Source organism: Emydura macquarii, unplaced genomic scaffold (genome assembly GCF_026122565.2).
Source record: "Emydura macquarii macquarii isolate MOO-44397 ecotype Brisbane River unplaced genomic scaffold, CSIRO-AGI_Emac_v2 contig_968, whole genome shotgun sequence".
In the NCBI taxonomy this organism is placed as follows: Eukaryota; Metazoa; Chordata; order Testudines; family Chelidae; genus Emydura; species Emydura macquarii.
The window spans coordinates 17,493,921-17,512,021 of record NW_027131105.1 but is presented as its reverse complement, the minus strand read 5'-3'; the positions used below and the strand labels follow the sequence as shown (position 1 = coordinate 17,512,021).

The window sequence follows — 18,101 nt, the reverse complement described above, 5'->3', positions numbered from 1 at the left end:
AACTGAGGGATGGGAAAGGTCCCGGCCTAGTTCTCTACAAAGTCGTAGAGCCAACACAGAGGAGACTTGATAATCCAGAAGTTTAAGGTTAAAAAAAAGAAAGAAAGCAGAACCTTCTCCTCTCCTCCACCCATGCATGTCAATAAATAAATAATAATTTGTATTAGTATAGCACGTAGGAGCCCCAGTCCTGGACCAGAACACCTATTGTGCGAGGTGATCTACAAACCCAGAACAAAAAGATAGTCCTTGCCTCTGGGGGCTTAGCACAAGAAGACACAAAATCAATTGTTTTCTCTTTTTACAAGTGACCTATAAAATCCTCGGCGTTGGAACGAGAAGTTTGGAAGTTTCAATTTTAGGATGTCAGAGTGACACATGAAGATTGACCACAGAACCTGGCTTTGCCACTCATCCAAATAAAAGCTCTTCTCCCCTGTGCCTGATGCGAAGCATTCAGCAGAAACTGGGAGCCAGGCTGTCACAACATTAAACAGCAGCCATTCACGTACAAAGAGCGACAAATGGGCCCATTCAGCAGCACTTGGGGATGACCTCATGCTGTCCAGCCTGATGACCAATGTATTATATTCACGGCAGTCTCCAGTCCTGCCCCACCCCCAGCTCTGCCAAAATGCTGCAGCAACACTGCTCCCAGCTCTTTGGATTTCTTTTTTTTTCTCTTCAGACTGTTGGCCGCCATACAGAGAATGTCATGCACTGCTGTCAATAGAGCACTAAGTGTCTCTGCTCTGTCTTCCTGTCTCTTTGTCTCGCTATCAATTCTGGCTGAGGGTGCTACACCATTTATATATAAATGGCAGGATTCAGCCACACAAATTCCTGTAGCACAAGCATTCTGTGACCAGCTGAAGACATTTGGGGCTTATTGTATCTCAGTAGTAAAGAATCCAATGGAAAGGAATTAAGAGCTGATTGTTCATTCTATATACATTTGCCAGAGCGCCATAAATGCGTCTTCGCTGAATGCAGGACACAGTTAAATCACAGGCCCCACTGGGTAAAGAGCACCAGCTGGAAGAACAATTGGAGATCCTGTTGGAGATGTGATAGCTTCCAAAGGCTACAATGATCCGTTCCATTGTCACAGGCTCACTTAGAAGTAGCCAGGCCACTTTGCCCAGCAAAGCTGAGATCACACTACGACCATGGGACCAAATCCTCACATTTCCTCAGTTTTTACTCCCATTGACTTTTGCCTCAGGCTCTGGGTCCCAGTGAAGATCACAGCCTGATACCCTGCCATGTTGTGCAGCACCACAGAAACGAGACGGATGAAGCTGAACTGTAGGGCACCCAGCACTGGGGCTGCAGGTGTCTCAGAAATATCTGCCTTGGGTGCTGACAAGGGCCACCGCTGTGTTTACTGCATTCCTGGCACAGAGGCCGTATGTCATAGGCTCAAGTTGATCATCACCGCTGGCTGAATGCTTGATGCATTTCTGGGGGATGGCACTCCAGGAATGATGGTAACCACAATATTCTAGCTAACCACGAAAGGGTTAACCCCACACACGTCTGTTCAGCAAGAGGTCTGAAATGCACAGTCTGCAGGGTCTCTGTACCTCCTCAGGGCCGACCCTGATCTCACTTCCCGTCTCTAAAACATAGGTTACCTGCGCAATCACTGGTGAAAGAGAGAGAACAGCAAATTACCTCGACTTAGCGTGGTGTCCTTCTTATCCGATAAACTCATTGCTAGAGATGCACCTTCAGGAATCTGAGGAGGACGAGAAGAACAAAGGGAAGGTATATTAAGAAAGGCTAAATGAGACAGCTCTGTAGCAGTGTCTGAGCAGCAAGCATAAGCTGCCACTGTCAAGATAACAACCACACCTCATGGAAAAAAATGTCCCGACGTTAGCCCCAGCTCCTCGGAACTATTTAGGTGCCTAACTCCCAATATTTCAATGACATCAACAGGACTAGGCCTTAGTGACTAATGACACGGGTGCCTTGCCACTTCGAGGGCAAGACCCACCTTCATCTCTTTCTCCAGGCTAAGAGGATGGCTAGCAGCGTGAAGAACCGCCACTGATGCTAAGCAAGAAATGAAATGCTGAGTGTGTGTGTGTGTGTGTGCGATGCAAGTGCCTCTCATGGGGGAACTACTGTCATTTCTAAATAAAGATGGGAAAAATCCAATGGTTAGTGGGCTCTCCTGGGACTCTTAAACCCCACTCGCCTGTTCAGCGAGAGGTCTGAAATGCGCAGTCTGCAGGCTCCCTGCATCTCCTCAGAGCAGAACACTTGGAAATTTGGTCTCTCTGTGCCTCATTTTCCCATCTGTAAAATGGGGATAATAGTCCTCACTGGATAAACACCTTAAAGCAGCAGTTCCCAAACATTTTCCCTGCATGACCCCTTTTCAGATGTGTTGTTTCCCACCACCCCAGACAGCACGGAAGTTGCTGTTTAGAAATGGTGTCCTCCCTGCAGTGTGACCTCACACACACTGTACATGCAAGGTCACGCTGCAAGGAGGATGCCGTTCTGCTTTACAGAACGGCGTCCTCTGGATTGCATGACTTCCCACACATACGGTGCGTGCGACGTCATGCTGCATGGAGGGGGCTGTTTTGTAGAGCAAAATCACTTCCCCCATGAGACGTGACCTTCTGCCTACGGTGCGTGTGAGGTCACGCTGTGCGGAGGAGGCCATTTTGTAAAGTGGCGTCCTCTGCACGCTCGGGATTGCTGTGATTCCATCTGCCGATGAAGCGACCCCACTTGGGGTCATGTCCCACAGTTTGGGAACTGCTGCCTTAAAGATTGCGATGTGTTCCAATGCTATAGTACTGGGGCCACATAAGTATCTATGATAGATAAATGGTTCCAGACACCACGGGGATGGGCACTTCAGCCTTATGTACTGAAGTAACAACACCTGAGATAATTCAAAGAAAATGACTTTTCACCATTTAGATGCTGTTTGTTTATTTTTATTCCCAAGGAAGAATGCCACCAAATTTAGATAGTTAGCTCTTCGGGGACTTTTTGTTCTGTTTTTGTACAGCACCTAGCACAATGGGGCACTGGTCCATGAATGGCGCTCCAAGGTGCTACCACCATAACAGTAATAGTAATGTTTCAGTTTTGGTTGTCCATGAACTGTGTTGCCATGCAGGGTGGATTGTGTTTCCAGCACTCCCGGGGTACGTGGAAATCAATAATCCAATAAAAACTCCAGTTTCCATTTCGTTCTAAAGGTAAAGGGGGTCAAGAGATCATTCATTTTATGCGGAATCACATTTAAACTGTATTTTTGGCTTCAGCTCCTTGACAGTGTCACTGTAAGTGGAACACTCTGTTACAGAAACAAACAGCTCCAACTTGTGGGCCAGAGCCTGCTCTCAGGACAATCAATGGCAACTTTATCGCTGATTTCTGTGGGAGCAGGGAACGGGAGTGCTATAATGTTAATCAGCATGGAGGGTGGCCATTGGGAATAGAAGGCTTTTATGTTGTCAGTAATAACTTGTTTTGCATGAAGAGCATTTAATTAATCTCAATGTGTTGCAATATTAATGAGTTTCTCGCCAGGGCAGATGTCTGTTCCCCGGAAGCTCTCATGGCGCTATGGCAACCTTCCTGCTTGTCTCTGCTAAGCATCCTCGAAAGGGAATGTCCCTGAGGACAGACCGGCTGGAAGGAAGGGAAGTCTCTCTGTGAGCATTTGCAGTTTTACCTTGTAGTGGGCTAACGTGTTGAGCTTCTTTCTGCCATCCTCCACCACTGAAGTGTCATCAAGGTCCCGCAGGACATAGCTGTCAGTGCTTGTGGCAAACCACTCTAGATACAGATAAAGGAGTTAATTAAAAGCCAGCCTGAACAGGGCCCCTGCACCTCGGCTTGGAGCAAGCAAACAGCCCATTGCTGAGACGCCACATTCCGTGCAGAGAACAGGTGTTCGGAGGTGTTAGGGGCTCTGCTGTGCGTGCCCGTCAGTTCGCATCTGGCACAGATTCTCTCACTGTGCACAGTATTCTGAGCCCCACTGACAGCGCACAAGGGGGGAGGGCTGCGTGGCGTGGGCAGAGAGTGGGGATGGCTGTGCTTGTGTTTCATTTGGCCAGATCCTGGGCCGCAAATGCCAGCGTCCATCAGCCAATGGAGAAAAAGCCAAGTGCTCCCACTCTTCTGCAGGAGTACCCAGAGACGTGTACCAGCGACATCAGCTGGTGGTGAACAGGATGAGGGGCAGAGTTTCTACATGGTGCACATCTTGCCTTCCACATGGGCACTGCTTCCCGAGGCTTTGGCCCTGGTGAATGTCACCCCTGCGTGACTACCTGTGACGCTGAATTCCACTGGCCTCCATTCTCCCCTCGCTGAGTGCACTTGTGCAGTAAGTTACCCACGGCCACACTCAGCCTTCCAAGTCATGCGGGATGAGGAGCAGAGCCAAGCAACACCGTGGCCAACTACTGACAGAGCTGAACAGGGCACAGCCCTTTCCTAGCATTCCCTTCCACTGTTAGGGTCTGGCTCATACGTGGCTCCCTGGAGAAAGAGCCAGCTGCACGCTCTGGCCATCAAGCCCTTCCATAGGCAGCGACAAGACTTGTCTGAACCTATGCCCAGACTAGTGTCCATGGGCACGTTCAGAAGGGCCTGTAAGGTGATGAATGTTACCCATCAGCATGCAGATACATGTGTCCATAATTGAGAGTAAGGCAGTCTCTGCTGGTCTGAGCAATACACACAAGGGCCAGAAAAAAGGAGGGCAGGGTTTAGGAAGGAGCAAGTTGAAGTACTGCTCCACTATCCTAAGCTTTTCTCCTGCCTACTTGTTGTGTACTTAACACAAACTTAACTGTCTTTACACCCTCACCTACAGCACCTCACACATCAGTCACACCAATCAGAATCTGGCCCTATGACTCATTCCCACGGATCACTGTGTCTCCTCTGGGTATGCCCCCCCTCTCTAGAGCTGCTGCACTGCTCCTCCCAACCGGCCAGTGATGGTGCCAAGAGCTGATGGCTGCTCTCCCTGACAGCAGGCCATATTGTACACAGTGAGCTCTTCCACCCTTAAAATAAGGACTGGCATTTCCCAAGGGAAAAGAGTCTTTACCAAGGTCAACGTCTTCTACTCTTGGCCACTGGGAGTACGGGACATTCTTGCAAAAGGCTTCAAGTATCTTCTCTTTAACTTGACTTAGAGTGTCTGTGTCCATGACCCGAACACTCAGGGAGTCCATGCCGCAGCCTTGGAAAGACACATTGAGGTTCTGTGGGGAGAGGCAGAGTTAGGGTGGGGGGGATCCGTAATGGTTTAGGATGGGGATGCTCATAATGGTCTGTTAGTTCCCAAAGACAGAAAAGTTGCAGGGCATGTACATTTTTATTGGTACATTCCGGCATCGTGCTTCTGGAAATCCCATTGAACAAAACCTCTCTCTGAGTCTCAGTGCTGGTGAAAGATGCTGATTTACAGTCCTGAGACTGAGGGCCCCTATTTATTCACAGAGCTAGGAGTGCATGAGGAGCAACAGTGCAAGCTGCCCCCACACTGCCCTGCTAAAGGGCCTTAGCCCTGCCCCGCAGGGACCACCTCTAAGGGTGAGAGGGGCGTTCGGTCTCCATGGCCCATTCATGTCCTTGGCTTCTCTGCTGAGACTGGTGACAAGGGAGACAGTCAGTGCTTACTGTGGCGGCTTCCCGCACTGCTATGAATGGAATCCCTCTGTTTCATAAAGGTTTCTGTTGTATCAGATGTTAAGCCAAGTTGAGCACTGGGGTAAGTGGGCGCAGTTACATGGGAGTCAATGAAGCTGTGCTACTTTATGGAAGGGGTACATTGGCCCATTGTGCATGACATGGAGAAAACGGTCACATCAGCCAATCACAGGAGAGCAGAAGTGACGGCCATCCTGTCCAAATCCTCTGGGAGGACAAGACAGCGTGGAGCACACCCTGTTCTCCTCTCTCTGGTGAAGCTACCAATGAAGTCAAAGGAGGAGCAACAGGGGCTTAGCTTCTGGGTGTCCAATCACATTGCTCCTCCCAACTAGCTGGGCTGATCCGGTATTCCGATTCAAATCCACTTTCCAGTCAGTATTGCTGTAGCCTCTCCCTCACCCCCTAGCTGCACCACCGGCTTGATTCCCAGCGAGCTGCGGCACCGCCTCCCATGCTGCACCCACACTTTCGTGTCTCTGTTAATAGGAGGCCACTTCTTGCAATCATGCCTGAGAATTACAGCTGGAATTTTCACAGAAGCGTCAGGCGCCCAACTTCTTTCGGCCCCTTTGCAATGCCAAGCTAATGTGTCAGTGGGAAGCATGCATACGCCCAAGACTGCCTGGAGAAGAGCAGGGTATACGTGCTTATACATGTGGTGTCAAAGGGAAAAGTTTGCCCCCTAACATTTAATGACGGGTTGTTTTTTCAAGGTGGAATGTGCAAGCAGCTTTCAAACCAGCTTCAGTTATCGTCACTTAGGGGGCTTGGCAGCGAGTCCGAACTGATCCAGGACCCGTTCTGCTTCCAGCTGCATACCTTGCCCTGGCTTATTTCTGTTACTTGCAAGCAGAGGGTCAGCAGCACTTTACCCACTCAAACCCATGAAGTTACCATCACTGTCGAGCAAGTTAACAGCAGGAGCCCAGCTGCTAACCGCCCTCAGTCTGCACAGTGAATTACAGGTCAATCGGTAAAGGGACTCTGCAGAGACGCAACTACGGATATAGGGGCGAAACCTGCTCTCAGTCTCGCTGGTGTATATCCCTACTCATTTTAGTGGAGCTGCTCCAGGTTTCCCCCAGTGATGTCAAAAGCAAAATTGGGCCAGGCGCTAGATAAGACTGTCTGCTGCATTCTCTGTCAGAGACTGATGGGAAAGTCCTTCGAATATACATTTTTGTCTGACTTATTCTCGAGAGGCTTCTATAGGATCACTTTTCAGCAGGATTCCTGCAATTCCCTGTACAAAAGCCTTCATACCAAACCTCCAATTTATAGCTAGCAACTTCTCATTGACACTGAAGTTATTGATTTGCCAGAAACTGTAAAGACAAGATGCGCTTTGTTCTTTAACCCTCTGACTGTCAGAGAACAGCGTCTATATTTATTTAGCATCCCCCTGATCTGGGCCAATCATACGGACTCCGCAAGAGCCAGGTTTGGTATGTTCCTCGTCTAGGTTGTTACATGCCTGCTTTTGAAACAGTCAGGGGCCCCACCGCACAGGAAAAGTGCCTGCACGACTGCATGTCTAACTTGCACAATTATCACAATTACATGTGCAAACTGGGTAACAGCATTTGCAGCAAAGGGTGAATCATTTACATGCCCGATAATCTGATCTGACTGCCATCAAAAGAATGACACATGCAAGCCAGGTGCACCATTACACACACATTTTGCGAGTGTAGTTGCACATCCGTCTTTATTCAATATCAGCCTCTACAGTTTTCTTGGGCAAACATTTTTAAATTGCATCTTAGGACTCCTGCAGAATCCTGACATGGCATCACTTGAGGGGTTCAAGACTCACTTACCCTTGGCTTTGCCTCAATGTTCTCCCTCAGTAGCCATTCTTCATTGAGAGTATACCTGGCTTTCCCTGTGATGGCATCGATGGAACCCTTGTTAATCTGCTGTTTGATAGCACAGAGCAACAGGAAGAAGGGCTCTCCGACTGTCTCCTGGAGAAGAAAAAGAAAAGGCAGTGGGCAACTAGGAATCAATTATAGTCAATCCTTCCAACTGCTTGGTTCTTTCAGACAGGGTCTGCAAAGATGCCCCTTGTAACGTAGTGATTTCATCCCGCAGGGTCCCAGACACCTCTGGGGTTAGAAATGCCTCCTGTTTAAGGGACTGATCCATGCCAGGTGCTGAGAAATCCCTAGAGAGAGCTCCCTGCCCTTAACTCCCACTGAATTCTTGGGCGTTGAAGGCATTCAGCATCTCACAGAAGGTGCTCGGCACTTTTCAGGATCAATCCCTAACAGGGCCTGGCAACAATACACAGCATATCAGTTTAGGACAGGAAGTGAAGAAGGATGTCACACCCAGCTGAAGTCATGGGGAATTTTAGAGAGGCAGGAAGTGATAGGCTGATTAACTCCTACAAGAAGTGCTGTAGGATCATGAATGACCAGAAACGAGCCAGGGCTTTATGTCTCATAACTAGAGTGCAGCATTTATATAGTTTAAAATACATTGTCAAAATAGATGTATATTAATATAGCACATTAAGCATGCCTGTAATCTCTTTGGGGCAGGGACTCACTTTCACTCTGCACTCATACAGTGCCTACCACTATGGAGTCCTGATCATGATACTACTGTCTTAACAACAAACAGCAATACATTCCTGCTGGTCTCAACCCAGCTCATCCAAACTTATTTACAGCACCACTTCTGATACAGTCACTACAGCTACACGGATGAACTAGAGTCATTATCTATTTCCTTACCAAATTTTTTCAGGCTGGCGTACGTCCCATCCACCCTAATATTCATGTGTTATTCTTTCAAATGAAGCAAGTGTAAATTATTGCATATTTATATTTTTCTGAGCATCACAAATACGCACAGACATACATATATGCCCAGCTCTGCCATCTGAAACTCTACCCAAGACAACAGATATCCAATTATTTTTACATTTCTGAACCATGAGATGCTAGATCCTGTTCAATCTGCTTCTTAATTAAGACTTGGTAAGTCTTCTATTCCAAATGCCTTATAATTGCTAAAGCAATTAGTTTGATGTCAATTTTGATTCTGCTGCATTCAGTGCAGTTGATGATATGATGCCACAGTATGAGTGTAGGTGGACACACACCATCTGTGCCATGGTGCATATATTTAATTTTCCAAGGGCGACATTTCTAATGAAGCTGGAAAGTTTACTTGAAGCTGCTGTGGGGTTTTAACAACTTTCTGCAACATTCCTTCTGAATGGGATAACACGCTAGCAGTCCCAATGGCACAATGAGGAAGATATGGCTGGGAAATGTGTTTAGGAGGAGCTGGTTGTGCTTCAGGTACTGGGAAAAACTGTGGGGCTTGATTAGAGATGTGAAAATCAGAAGACAGGGAGATGACTTTGGCTTCTTGGTGAAAGGGAGGATTCTGAGCCATCAGGCAGTGGGATGACATTGACGCTGAGGGAGTGTTGTGACAGGAACATGCAAACGTCACCTGCTTGTATCACTATGTGATTTGAGGCCCCTATAAATTAACCTCATTGCAATCGGTGCTCCTAAAGCTGGCCTTGCTATGATGAATCTGGAGTTTCTCTGCTTTATATAGCATGTAATCTTGTATTCATAGGAGACAGACACAGGTGCTAAATTCAGATCTGGGATTTGAACCCCACCCCTTGAAAGATTAGAGGATGCTTGAATCCTGGATTTGGATTCAGCCTATTACAAAAAGACGGGCCAGTCATGAAAGCTGAATCTGGATCCTGATTCAGATTCAAACTCTCCTCGCCCTCCAAAGTTTAGGACAGGAGGTTTTATCTTGGTTTCTGGTTCAAGTCTCATCTCTATCCATGTACTGTGCAAGAAATGACTGCATTTTTTGCTTCCTGTTTTCAGACTCTTCAAAAACCTCAGCTAGAGTTAAATTACACCTCAGACATAAAGCTGCCTCTAAAGCCAGCAAAAGCTTATTTTGTGAAAGTTCTGCTGGTAGATTAGCTATTTACTACTTGGTTCCAACCTATAGTGTGTTGAGTGAAGCTGATTATGCGGCAAATTCTTGTGAATATGAACATGCCATGGAGGGAGAATGGCCAAGAAATAATTGAAATGGGTATATCAGACTCTGCTGTAGCATAAAGGATCATGGTCTAACACCCAAGCGTAATAACACAGGAAATGAACTACAATGCTCAGCCTGTTAGATACTATTTCTGTGTTTGGCTCTAGGTTTAAAATCCAGAAACCGTGGGCTGTTGTGGAAAGCTGCAAAAACATCAATCAGACAGAAAATTTCAAAGATGGGAAAAGGAGGCTGGCAGGCAGGCACTGTAGATAAAATGGCTAACCTGGAAACTTAGACTATTGTTGGGAAAACTGGTTTGGAAATACGTCAAAAACTGCCTTTGGACTTGGCTAGCTGGGGGGGAAGGAAGTTGAACCAACAAAGATCAATGCTGATTCAGGAGAAAAATTAGATTCCCCCTCCCCCCCAAAACACATTCCCCCCCCCCGCCAATTAGGCATGTATTTAATTAAACTTTTTAAAAAACATTTTGAGTGCAGTGTTATGGGGTTTTAAAATTACCTTGGGCACCAAAATAACTTTACAGTAATGGAAAGCACAGTAAAGGCTAGCATAATCTGAACTGTTCTGTGCATGATGTGTGGTGCTTGGTTTTTATGTGACTTGGAAAAAAAATTAAGAATCAGAGCACAGACGGGATTCACATGTTACTCCCGCATTAACAAGCTGACGTGTCATTAGAAATGTCCTCCTGGGAACATTTCCAAAGAGACATTTCCAAAACATTTGAGCAGAACAATGGAAAACTTCTGTTTATTCCAAATGCCCAGTACAAGGAAGTTCCCACCAAAGATTCAGGCTAAACAAGTGCTTGCCATGTGGGGACAGAAGATAGTGGATGTTAGAGATGGCACTAAACCAAACCCCAGATCCAAAGACCCCCCATACTGTTTTGGATTCCCACTTTTGGACTGAGTCCTTATCTCTGTCATGGAAAGAACCAAAACCCAGATCCATCCATCCCCACAGATTTTGGGGAAGTTTGGATTGGGACCCAGATCTGAACATTGTTTTCCAAGTCCATCTCTAGATAATTATTATGCCATTAACTTTCATTTTCATGTAATCTCCAAGATTGCTGGTTCTATCAGGAGCTAGACATCAGTGTGCTGAAATAATACCCAGGAAAGGATCTTTTTTCCGCATGTCCAGTATAAATCATGAGTATGGAGTACTGACATGGATAATTTCACCTCAGATCCCCAGCTCAGTTCTACACTTAGTTCAGTTAATTTGGATCAGCTTTGCATACACATTCATACTTCACCCAAACCTCTTGAGATTTCGCCATTATGTGTCCTCAATTCACCAAGCCAAATTTTCCTCATCATACTGGTAACTCCACTGACTTCAGTGGTACTGCATTAAACGGAGGCCACTAGTGACTATGGTGATTCTGAATTTTGTAAGGATCCCTTCTCCATGTGCAGACGGCTCTTCAAACCTTTCTTTACTGCAACACAAATGGATGGGCTGTTCGACAGAGCATTAATATAAAACAAATGTTTAAACCGTGTAATGTTAACTTACGAGGGAAAATACAAGCAGTTGGAATTTTTCCGCTGTACAGTTGTAAGGGACCTTTTATAGCAGCTGTTTCAAATAGACGTTGTGATTAATGGGGATAATTCCAGAACTAAAAACAGACCCATTGTCACATATGTCTCAGGGCCCAGTGCTATGAGGGGGCTGGTAAATTTCTTTACCGAAAACTGGCTGTGTGAAGGGAAACGGGTTTGTTTCACAGAAATTAGGTGCACAATGGAGGTGTCTGTCTATCACTGGTAATTTAAATCGCAGACTTTGGGCCAAATCACCATTGGTGGAAATAGTGCAGTTCACCTGACTTCAGAAGATCTGCATTCAATTATGCCAGGATTTGAACCTGAGACTCTTTTACTTCTGCCCTGCACAGTCCACTTGTCTGGCTTTGGGTTCCTCGCTTTTCTTTGCCACAATCAGGCTACAGCAGTGCTGTGGGAGCATTCTCCTCTGCGGCTCCTGCCATCTGGAATGGACTCCCTCGATCTCTCCCTCTCTTCTCTTTTTTCACATCTCTGCAGCAAACACACTGTTTTCCTCTGACTGTTTCCTGACTTCTGTCTGCTGCTGCAACGCATTCTGGGTGGGAGGGGATTTGAAAGATACTCTGCAGAACAAAGCCATGTTGCACTGTAACCAAAAATGTTTATTTTGCTGAGAGAGGGAAACACGCTGTGGTGAAAAGAAGAACGATAGCTTTGATTTTCATAGCTTTGGGCACACCATGTAGATCAAGCGGTGGAACGAAGCCACAAGTGAATGACGTTAGCTTGTCCCGAAGGAGTGAAAACCAAAGCGGTCAGTCTACTTCTCATCACAGAGCCTCTTGGATTACGAAGCACAGGCAACGCTTTTCATCTTTTCACGCTGGAATTGAGATCTCTCAAGTGGGCCCAAACCTGTTACTGGCAATGGATGCACTGAACTCACTGGTACCAAGGAATTAAATCCTTTAAAGAGATAATGGCTTCTGCTAGTGAACAGAACGACCTAACTACCAACATGCACACACCACAAACCAGCCACAAGACTGAGTGAAGCAGACAGAAAAAAGCCTCTAGCACGGTATCACCTTCTCTTTCTTAAATGTCAATGTCCCAGTGACTGAGAGCAGGACCCAAAACAGATTTATTTTTTCAAAGTGTCCTAGGATGCGGAGGTCTGTTTGTCAGTGGTCAGGTGGGCTGTTATATCTGAGAAGAATGAGGGGCGATTTCACAGCAGCCTTCAACTACCTGAAGGGGGGTTCCAGGGAGGATGGAGCTAGGCTGTTCTCAGTGGTGGCAGATGACAGGACAAGGAGCAATGGTCTCAAGTTGCAGTGGGGGAGGTCTAGATTGGATATTAGGAAAGGTGGGTGGGGAAAGGAGATATTAGGGATTAGGCAGGTGATGAAGCACTGGAATGGGTTACCTAGGGAGGTGGTGGAATCTCCTTCCTTAAAGGTTTTTAAGGCCCGTCTTGACAAAGCCCTGGCTGGGATGATTTAGTTGGAGTTGGCCTTGCTTTGAGCAGGGGGTTGGACTAGATAGCTGGAGGGGCCACATTTTTAATGAGATGTCACACTTAGGTGCTAATCACCCAGATAGACAAAATGACAGCAACTGTGATAACGACTTAGATGGTTTGCCTGTTTCTCAGATGTGGTGAGCATCCACAAATTCAGCTGAAGTCAATGGGAGCTACCCTTCACATTTATATTACTAAATAATAAATGTAACAGGACTGGACAGCATCAACGGCTCACTATCCGTTCCTCTTCTTCATCCCCCCGCAAAAGCCAAGAGCTGTATTGCAGCTAAAGGATGGCTATTGAGCTGGTGCCATCCTATTTCAGCCAAAGCAGCTTGCTTTTCAATTCCTTGCTGTCTGCAGGTTTTCCCCAAACTCCACCAGGTCTGGCTTCTCCCCTGAGCTTCATAAAATTACAGCATTATCACAGTCCTCCCTCATTCAGTATACATTTCTATTGATAACATCTGTCTTTTATCTTCCTCTGTATTGGGATAAAGCCAGGGTGAAGATGGAAGGAACAAATTATTTACAAGCCAGCTTCATGTTTTATATTAACTTCTATGAATTACAATTTGTGGCTCTCCTATTTCAAAAAGCTGGATCCATGGACCAAGTACAGTCTTCAAGACAAGCCTACAATCCAAACTGATTAGCAGGTGTGATCAGTAGTCTCAATTCATACGGGTGTCAAATGGTAGCTCTCTCACCATTTGTACTGGGGACAGAGAGTTGGAGGAAGAGACAGAACATAGGAACTTGCAAGCTACTTAAGAACTGCAAGTGCTGTTCATTTCCTTTGAAAGCCATCCAAGACCCAAGTCCCACATGATAAAACTCAGCTTTTTTCCCAGAAAACTGTCTTACATAATGTCCATTTTCAGCAGAAATTAAGCAGTTGCTTTGGGTTGTATCAGATGCCTGCACATTTCCTTAATCTAACATATGGTCTTCCCTCTCCAAAAGGAGATATCAGTAATTTTTAGCACATGGTTTAACTATATGCACAAAAACAAAAAAACCTAAATGTTTGCCCTCCCTGGACTTCCATCACCAACCACAGGTATAGGTCGAATTTCCTTAAATTTGTGATATATTTCACATCCTGGGTATGTACAGAGACAAATGCTACACACAATTTTTTCTTTAAAACTTGTTTGGCATTTTAAACAAATTCATTTTGGCCTTTTTTCTGCTCCTTTGGTGTTCACTTTTTACAAACATTTGTGCCATTGAGTTTTACTAGCCTGAACACAGGTTGGATTTGCTTCTTGTGGACATTCACAGCAGTAGCCCAATGGATCAATTAAGTGCTTATCAGTCAGGGATCAGAAACAATACCACTTGACTTACTGGATGAACCACAACTAAGCATCAGCTTGAATTATGAATAGCAAGCTACAGAGTAAATGAAATATGGGAAAAAGGTAAATAATATTGAATGGCAAATAAATTTGAGAAATGAACAATCTGTCCATATGGATATCATGAACAGAAAAGGAGGTCAAAATTCATTAAATGAAATTGCTGTTACAAATTATTTCCTAGTGGCTGATAGGTACTGTATATATTTAAATGTCTAATAAACAGAAATAGGCCTGGACCTATATCTCAACAGCCTCTGAAATCTGGTCCAGACCCAGTTCTGGATTCCGTGCCTTGAGTCTCTCTCTAATTTAAAATAATACACAACTGGTCATCATGATACTCAAAATACAGGGTCTGAATCACCAATATTACACCCGTGTAACTTTACTGATGTCAGTGGACTGACTCCTGATTTACATTTGAGTAAGTATATTTTAAATATACTTACTTTACTTTTAAATATACTTTAAATATACTTACTTTAATATATTTTAAAACTACTTAATTATGTTAGAAAACTGTCTAGGACAAGTTTTCAAAAGCAAACTACGAAACTGCAGGCACTATTTTCATGGCTAAAGTTTGTGTGTTCAAAATCCCTAATTTGTCCATGCAGGCAGTATTTGTATATGTAAATCCAGGACTTAGCCATCAACCCAATTTGCACGGGCAAATGCAATTTGTATGCAGAAGGGTATGTTTCTTCTGTATCTGCAAAGATATAGCAATTCTGCAGTTGGGATTGAAGCATCTTGGAAATGAACAAGGAATGACAATGATCTTAATTATCAATATCAGGAAATCTGAGTAACTGAACCAAAATCTCAGAGCCAAACCTCCCAGAAATTTGATGAAGTTCAGATCTGGAGCTGGATCTAACCTTCTCAGCTTTGGTGCCTCTCTAGTTGGGAGTCACTAATGTTCTCATTGTCTTGGCTAAAGAGCACTTCTTGGGCTACCAGAACAGATTTTCAGGGGAATAGTCCCACCGTGATGCACTGCCATCCCTATTAATTGCAGTAATTTTTCTGATTGCAATTATATGAGCTAGTAATACTAACCAGAATAAAAGTACAAGGACTATCAATCCTCAGGCTTCAGGACATAAAATGATCAGCTGGGGTTGAAAGAAATTATCGTATGTAAGGGCATACTATAGTACTGATCCTATGGTGAATACAATAATTATAATTATTATACAATTGGAGGAAATCTGGGGTGTGATTTTCAAAAACCTTTAATGATTGGCCTAACTCTACTCCCACTGAAGTCAATGGGGCATTTTCCCATTTACTTCCATGTATTCAGAGTTAGGTTATTGCTCAGTTCTTCTGAAAATCCTGAAGCATCAGGAACTGGCAAGTGTTGGCGATAGAATATGGAGCACATAGACCACTGGTGTGTTCTGATACGGCAGTTATGTTCTTCTTACATTACAGTGGGTAGATCCTTAACAATAGGAAGAGAGGGATAGAAATCCAAGTCTACAGCCTCTCCTGCCTATCAGGATGGGCTCTGTCTGACAGATCCAGAATGGCAAATACACTTTGGGCTTAGGAATATCAACAAGCAACTCAACAATGTTTCTCCTCCTGCATTACAGGCTTCTTCTCAGTTCTCTGGCCTTGCATTCAAAAAGGAGAAGCACTGAACCATCAAAGGACAATTGAGGGAGCTGTGCAAACTGGCTCAAATAAGAACTGACTGGAACTTTTGTCAAAACTCAAGCCATCTGGCAAACTAGCTTTAAAAAAAAATTATTCCTGCTCCAAACCTTCCCAATGTATAGTGAAAAAACTTTTCCACTGGTGATTCTGGCCCTGAAAAACTAAGCCATACCAGAAAGCTCAAGGTAAAATTCGATCTCATGAGATTTCCAGCCCAGAGAAAGAGATAAAAGTGGAGAAACAGCAGAACTTTTGGCTGCCTGTTCAAGCTGAATCTTTGGGTCTATTGAGGTTCACCTATTGCTAGTGACCAGGCTATAAGTAGTCATCTCAGTGACATGGTTTAACCAAACTCGTAGACAATTTGACGTGTCTCCCATATTACACTCAGGAGGGCTATTCATAGCTAGAACAACACCCATAATTATGTCTCTTACTCTGAGAAAGGTGTACATGCAGATGGACATCCAGTTGGTGAGCATCTTTTCTACCACAGACTCGGTCCTCCTCAGCATAAGCTTGGGGTTTTTGGAAGCTGAAGCATCTATGAGATCCACCAACAGGTCCTTCATGATGCTGGTGTAGTACTCCAGTTTCCCATGTAATGCAATAGTGAGCAAGGAGGCCAGGTTACACCTGAAATAAGAGTTATGAATGACCCTAGGGTTGATTATACAAGACCATACAGTCAATGGGATTCAAAAAAATCAAGGCCATGGTAATAATCCCAATTTTTTTCATGACACCTCTCAAGTGTGTTGAAGTTTGAAGTTCTCTTTCAGTGCTACTGGTTCTCATGTTGGATCATGCCACTCTTTAGTAGTAAGAGATGCAAATCATACAAGACAAAACTACCCACTGTACTTTTTGGTGCTCCCCCGGATAATGGTGCAGGTTTACGGTCTTCAGACTCTGACATTCACTGGGAAGCCAGTGTGGCTCAGCCTTCAGATAAATTGAAAGTAACTATAAAGAGACCAGATGGTTTGGGAATTAGTAACAGGCTACAGAACCTTTCAACTCCCAGGTTGTCTGGCCTAGGTCAGCAGTGGCAAAAAGCTATGCTCAGTGGCTTATGTGAAACGTGTTGGTAGATCTCTGTTAAGTTCCTGGTAGGCCAGGTGCATATCACAAAACTGACACTAATTAGCACCTTCTCTGGTAGGCCCAGCAGTTAAGCCAGGAACGCCATGGAGCCTGGCTTCCCCTCTGCACCTGAAAGTGATCCCTCTGGGTCAGAGTTAGGCATGCGTTGCTGTAGCACACCTGCTCTGTGGGTAAACAGAGGACTTCAGTCTCAGGGCTGACTGTCAATGACGCTTGTAGCACTGCTCTTACCCCAGAAAGTTTTTACCTGTCTCTAACAGCAAAGTCCTTCTGCTGCTCGAGAGCGTGGACGAATACGATGAGGAAGTGCTTGTTGTTGAGCAGGGTGGAGAATAACGCGATTCCTTCTTCCATGTTGGGCCTGCAATTTTCAGGAATCTAAAGAAAAAGTCAGGACTTGGGTGAGGAAGCCACAGTCCATTGCTTTACCAACCTTTATCTTATCTGACACACTCTGATGTGCCTGGCAAGAGCAGAAACACAGAGCTGGGGTTCCCTGTCCCTGGGCCCCTTCTGATTTATGTTTCTTATCCAGATAAGAATTGACAGTGGGGAAATGTGCAGTGGCTGCACTTGCAGCTAGGCCTGCGGGAGTTGCTCTCAAACTCATTTACAAATAGACTATGGATTGAAAATGGGGAAAACATGATAAACCTCCAAGTAGGAAAGCCTAGGGAGGATCTTGTTAGCTGTGATTTTACAGCCTTGGAGAGGAAGTTCAGCAGCACTTGCCTCTTACCATCATCAAAGGCTGATGGCAAATGCCTTGTTTTTCTGGCTGATTGATGTAAGCAAACATATTTTAAGCATCACAAAAAAGGACACATCAGCTCGAGCTGTATGAAATTTTTCAAGTGAAACTTTTTGGGGGGAGAAAAATACAAATTTGGTGACACCAAAACATTTCATGGATTCGGGTTGATTTCACAGAATGGTTTAGGTCAGAAAAAAAAAAAAAAAGAAAAACAAATTCTGAAAAAAATTGAAATGTTTTGGGTCTGACATTTTCAAAACAAAATATTTTGATTTTTTTTTTCAAAATGACTATTTGTTCAGAAAGTTCCTTTAACTTTACTTTTTTTTTAAATATGAAAAGGAAAAAAAATGCTCAATATCCAAACAAAATGTTTCATT

General features: G+C 44.7%; 1 protein-coding gene across 3 annotated transcripts in view; it reads right to left on the bottom strand.

Moving 5' to 3' along the window:
• PLXND1 (plexin D1) overlaps nucleotides 1–18,101 on the bottom strand; it is a 113,912-nt gene that overhangs the window by 15,753 nt on the left and 80,058 nt on the right. For all 3 annotated transcript variants that reach the window (XM_067544353.1, XM_067544354.1, XM_067544355.1), the window contains exons 24-29: nucleotides 17,215–17,345; nucleotides 16,298–16,496; nucleotides 7,530–7,676; nucleotides 5,102–5,258; nucleotides 3,710–3,813; nucleotides 1,678–1,741 (exon numbers count right to left, since the gene is read on the bottom strand). In XM_067544353.1, the coding sequence (XP_067400454.1) occupies nucleotides 1,678–1,741; nucleotides 3,710–3,813; nucleotides 5,102–5,258; nucleotides 7,530–7,676; nucleotides 16,298–16,496; nucleotides 17,215–17,345 (802 nt within the window). The remainder of the gene's footprint in view (nucleotides 1–1,677; nucleotides 1,742–3,709; nucleotides 3,814–5,101; nucleotides 5,259–7,529; nucleotides 7,677–16,297; nucleotides 16,497–17,214; nucleotides 17,346–18,101) is intronic.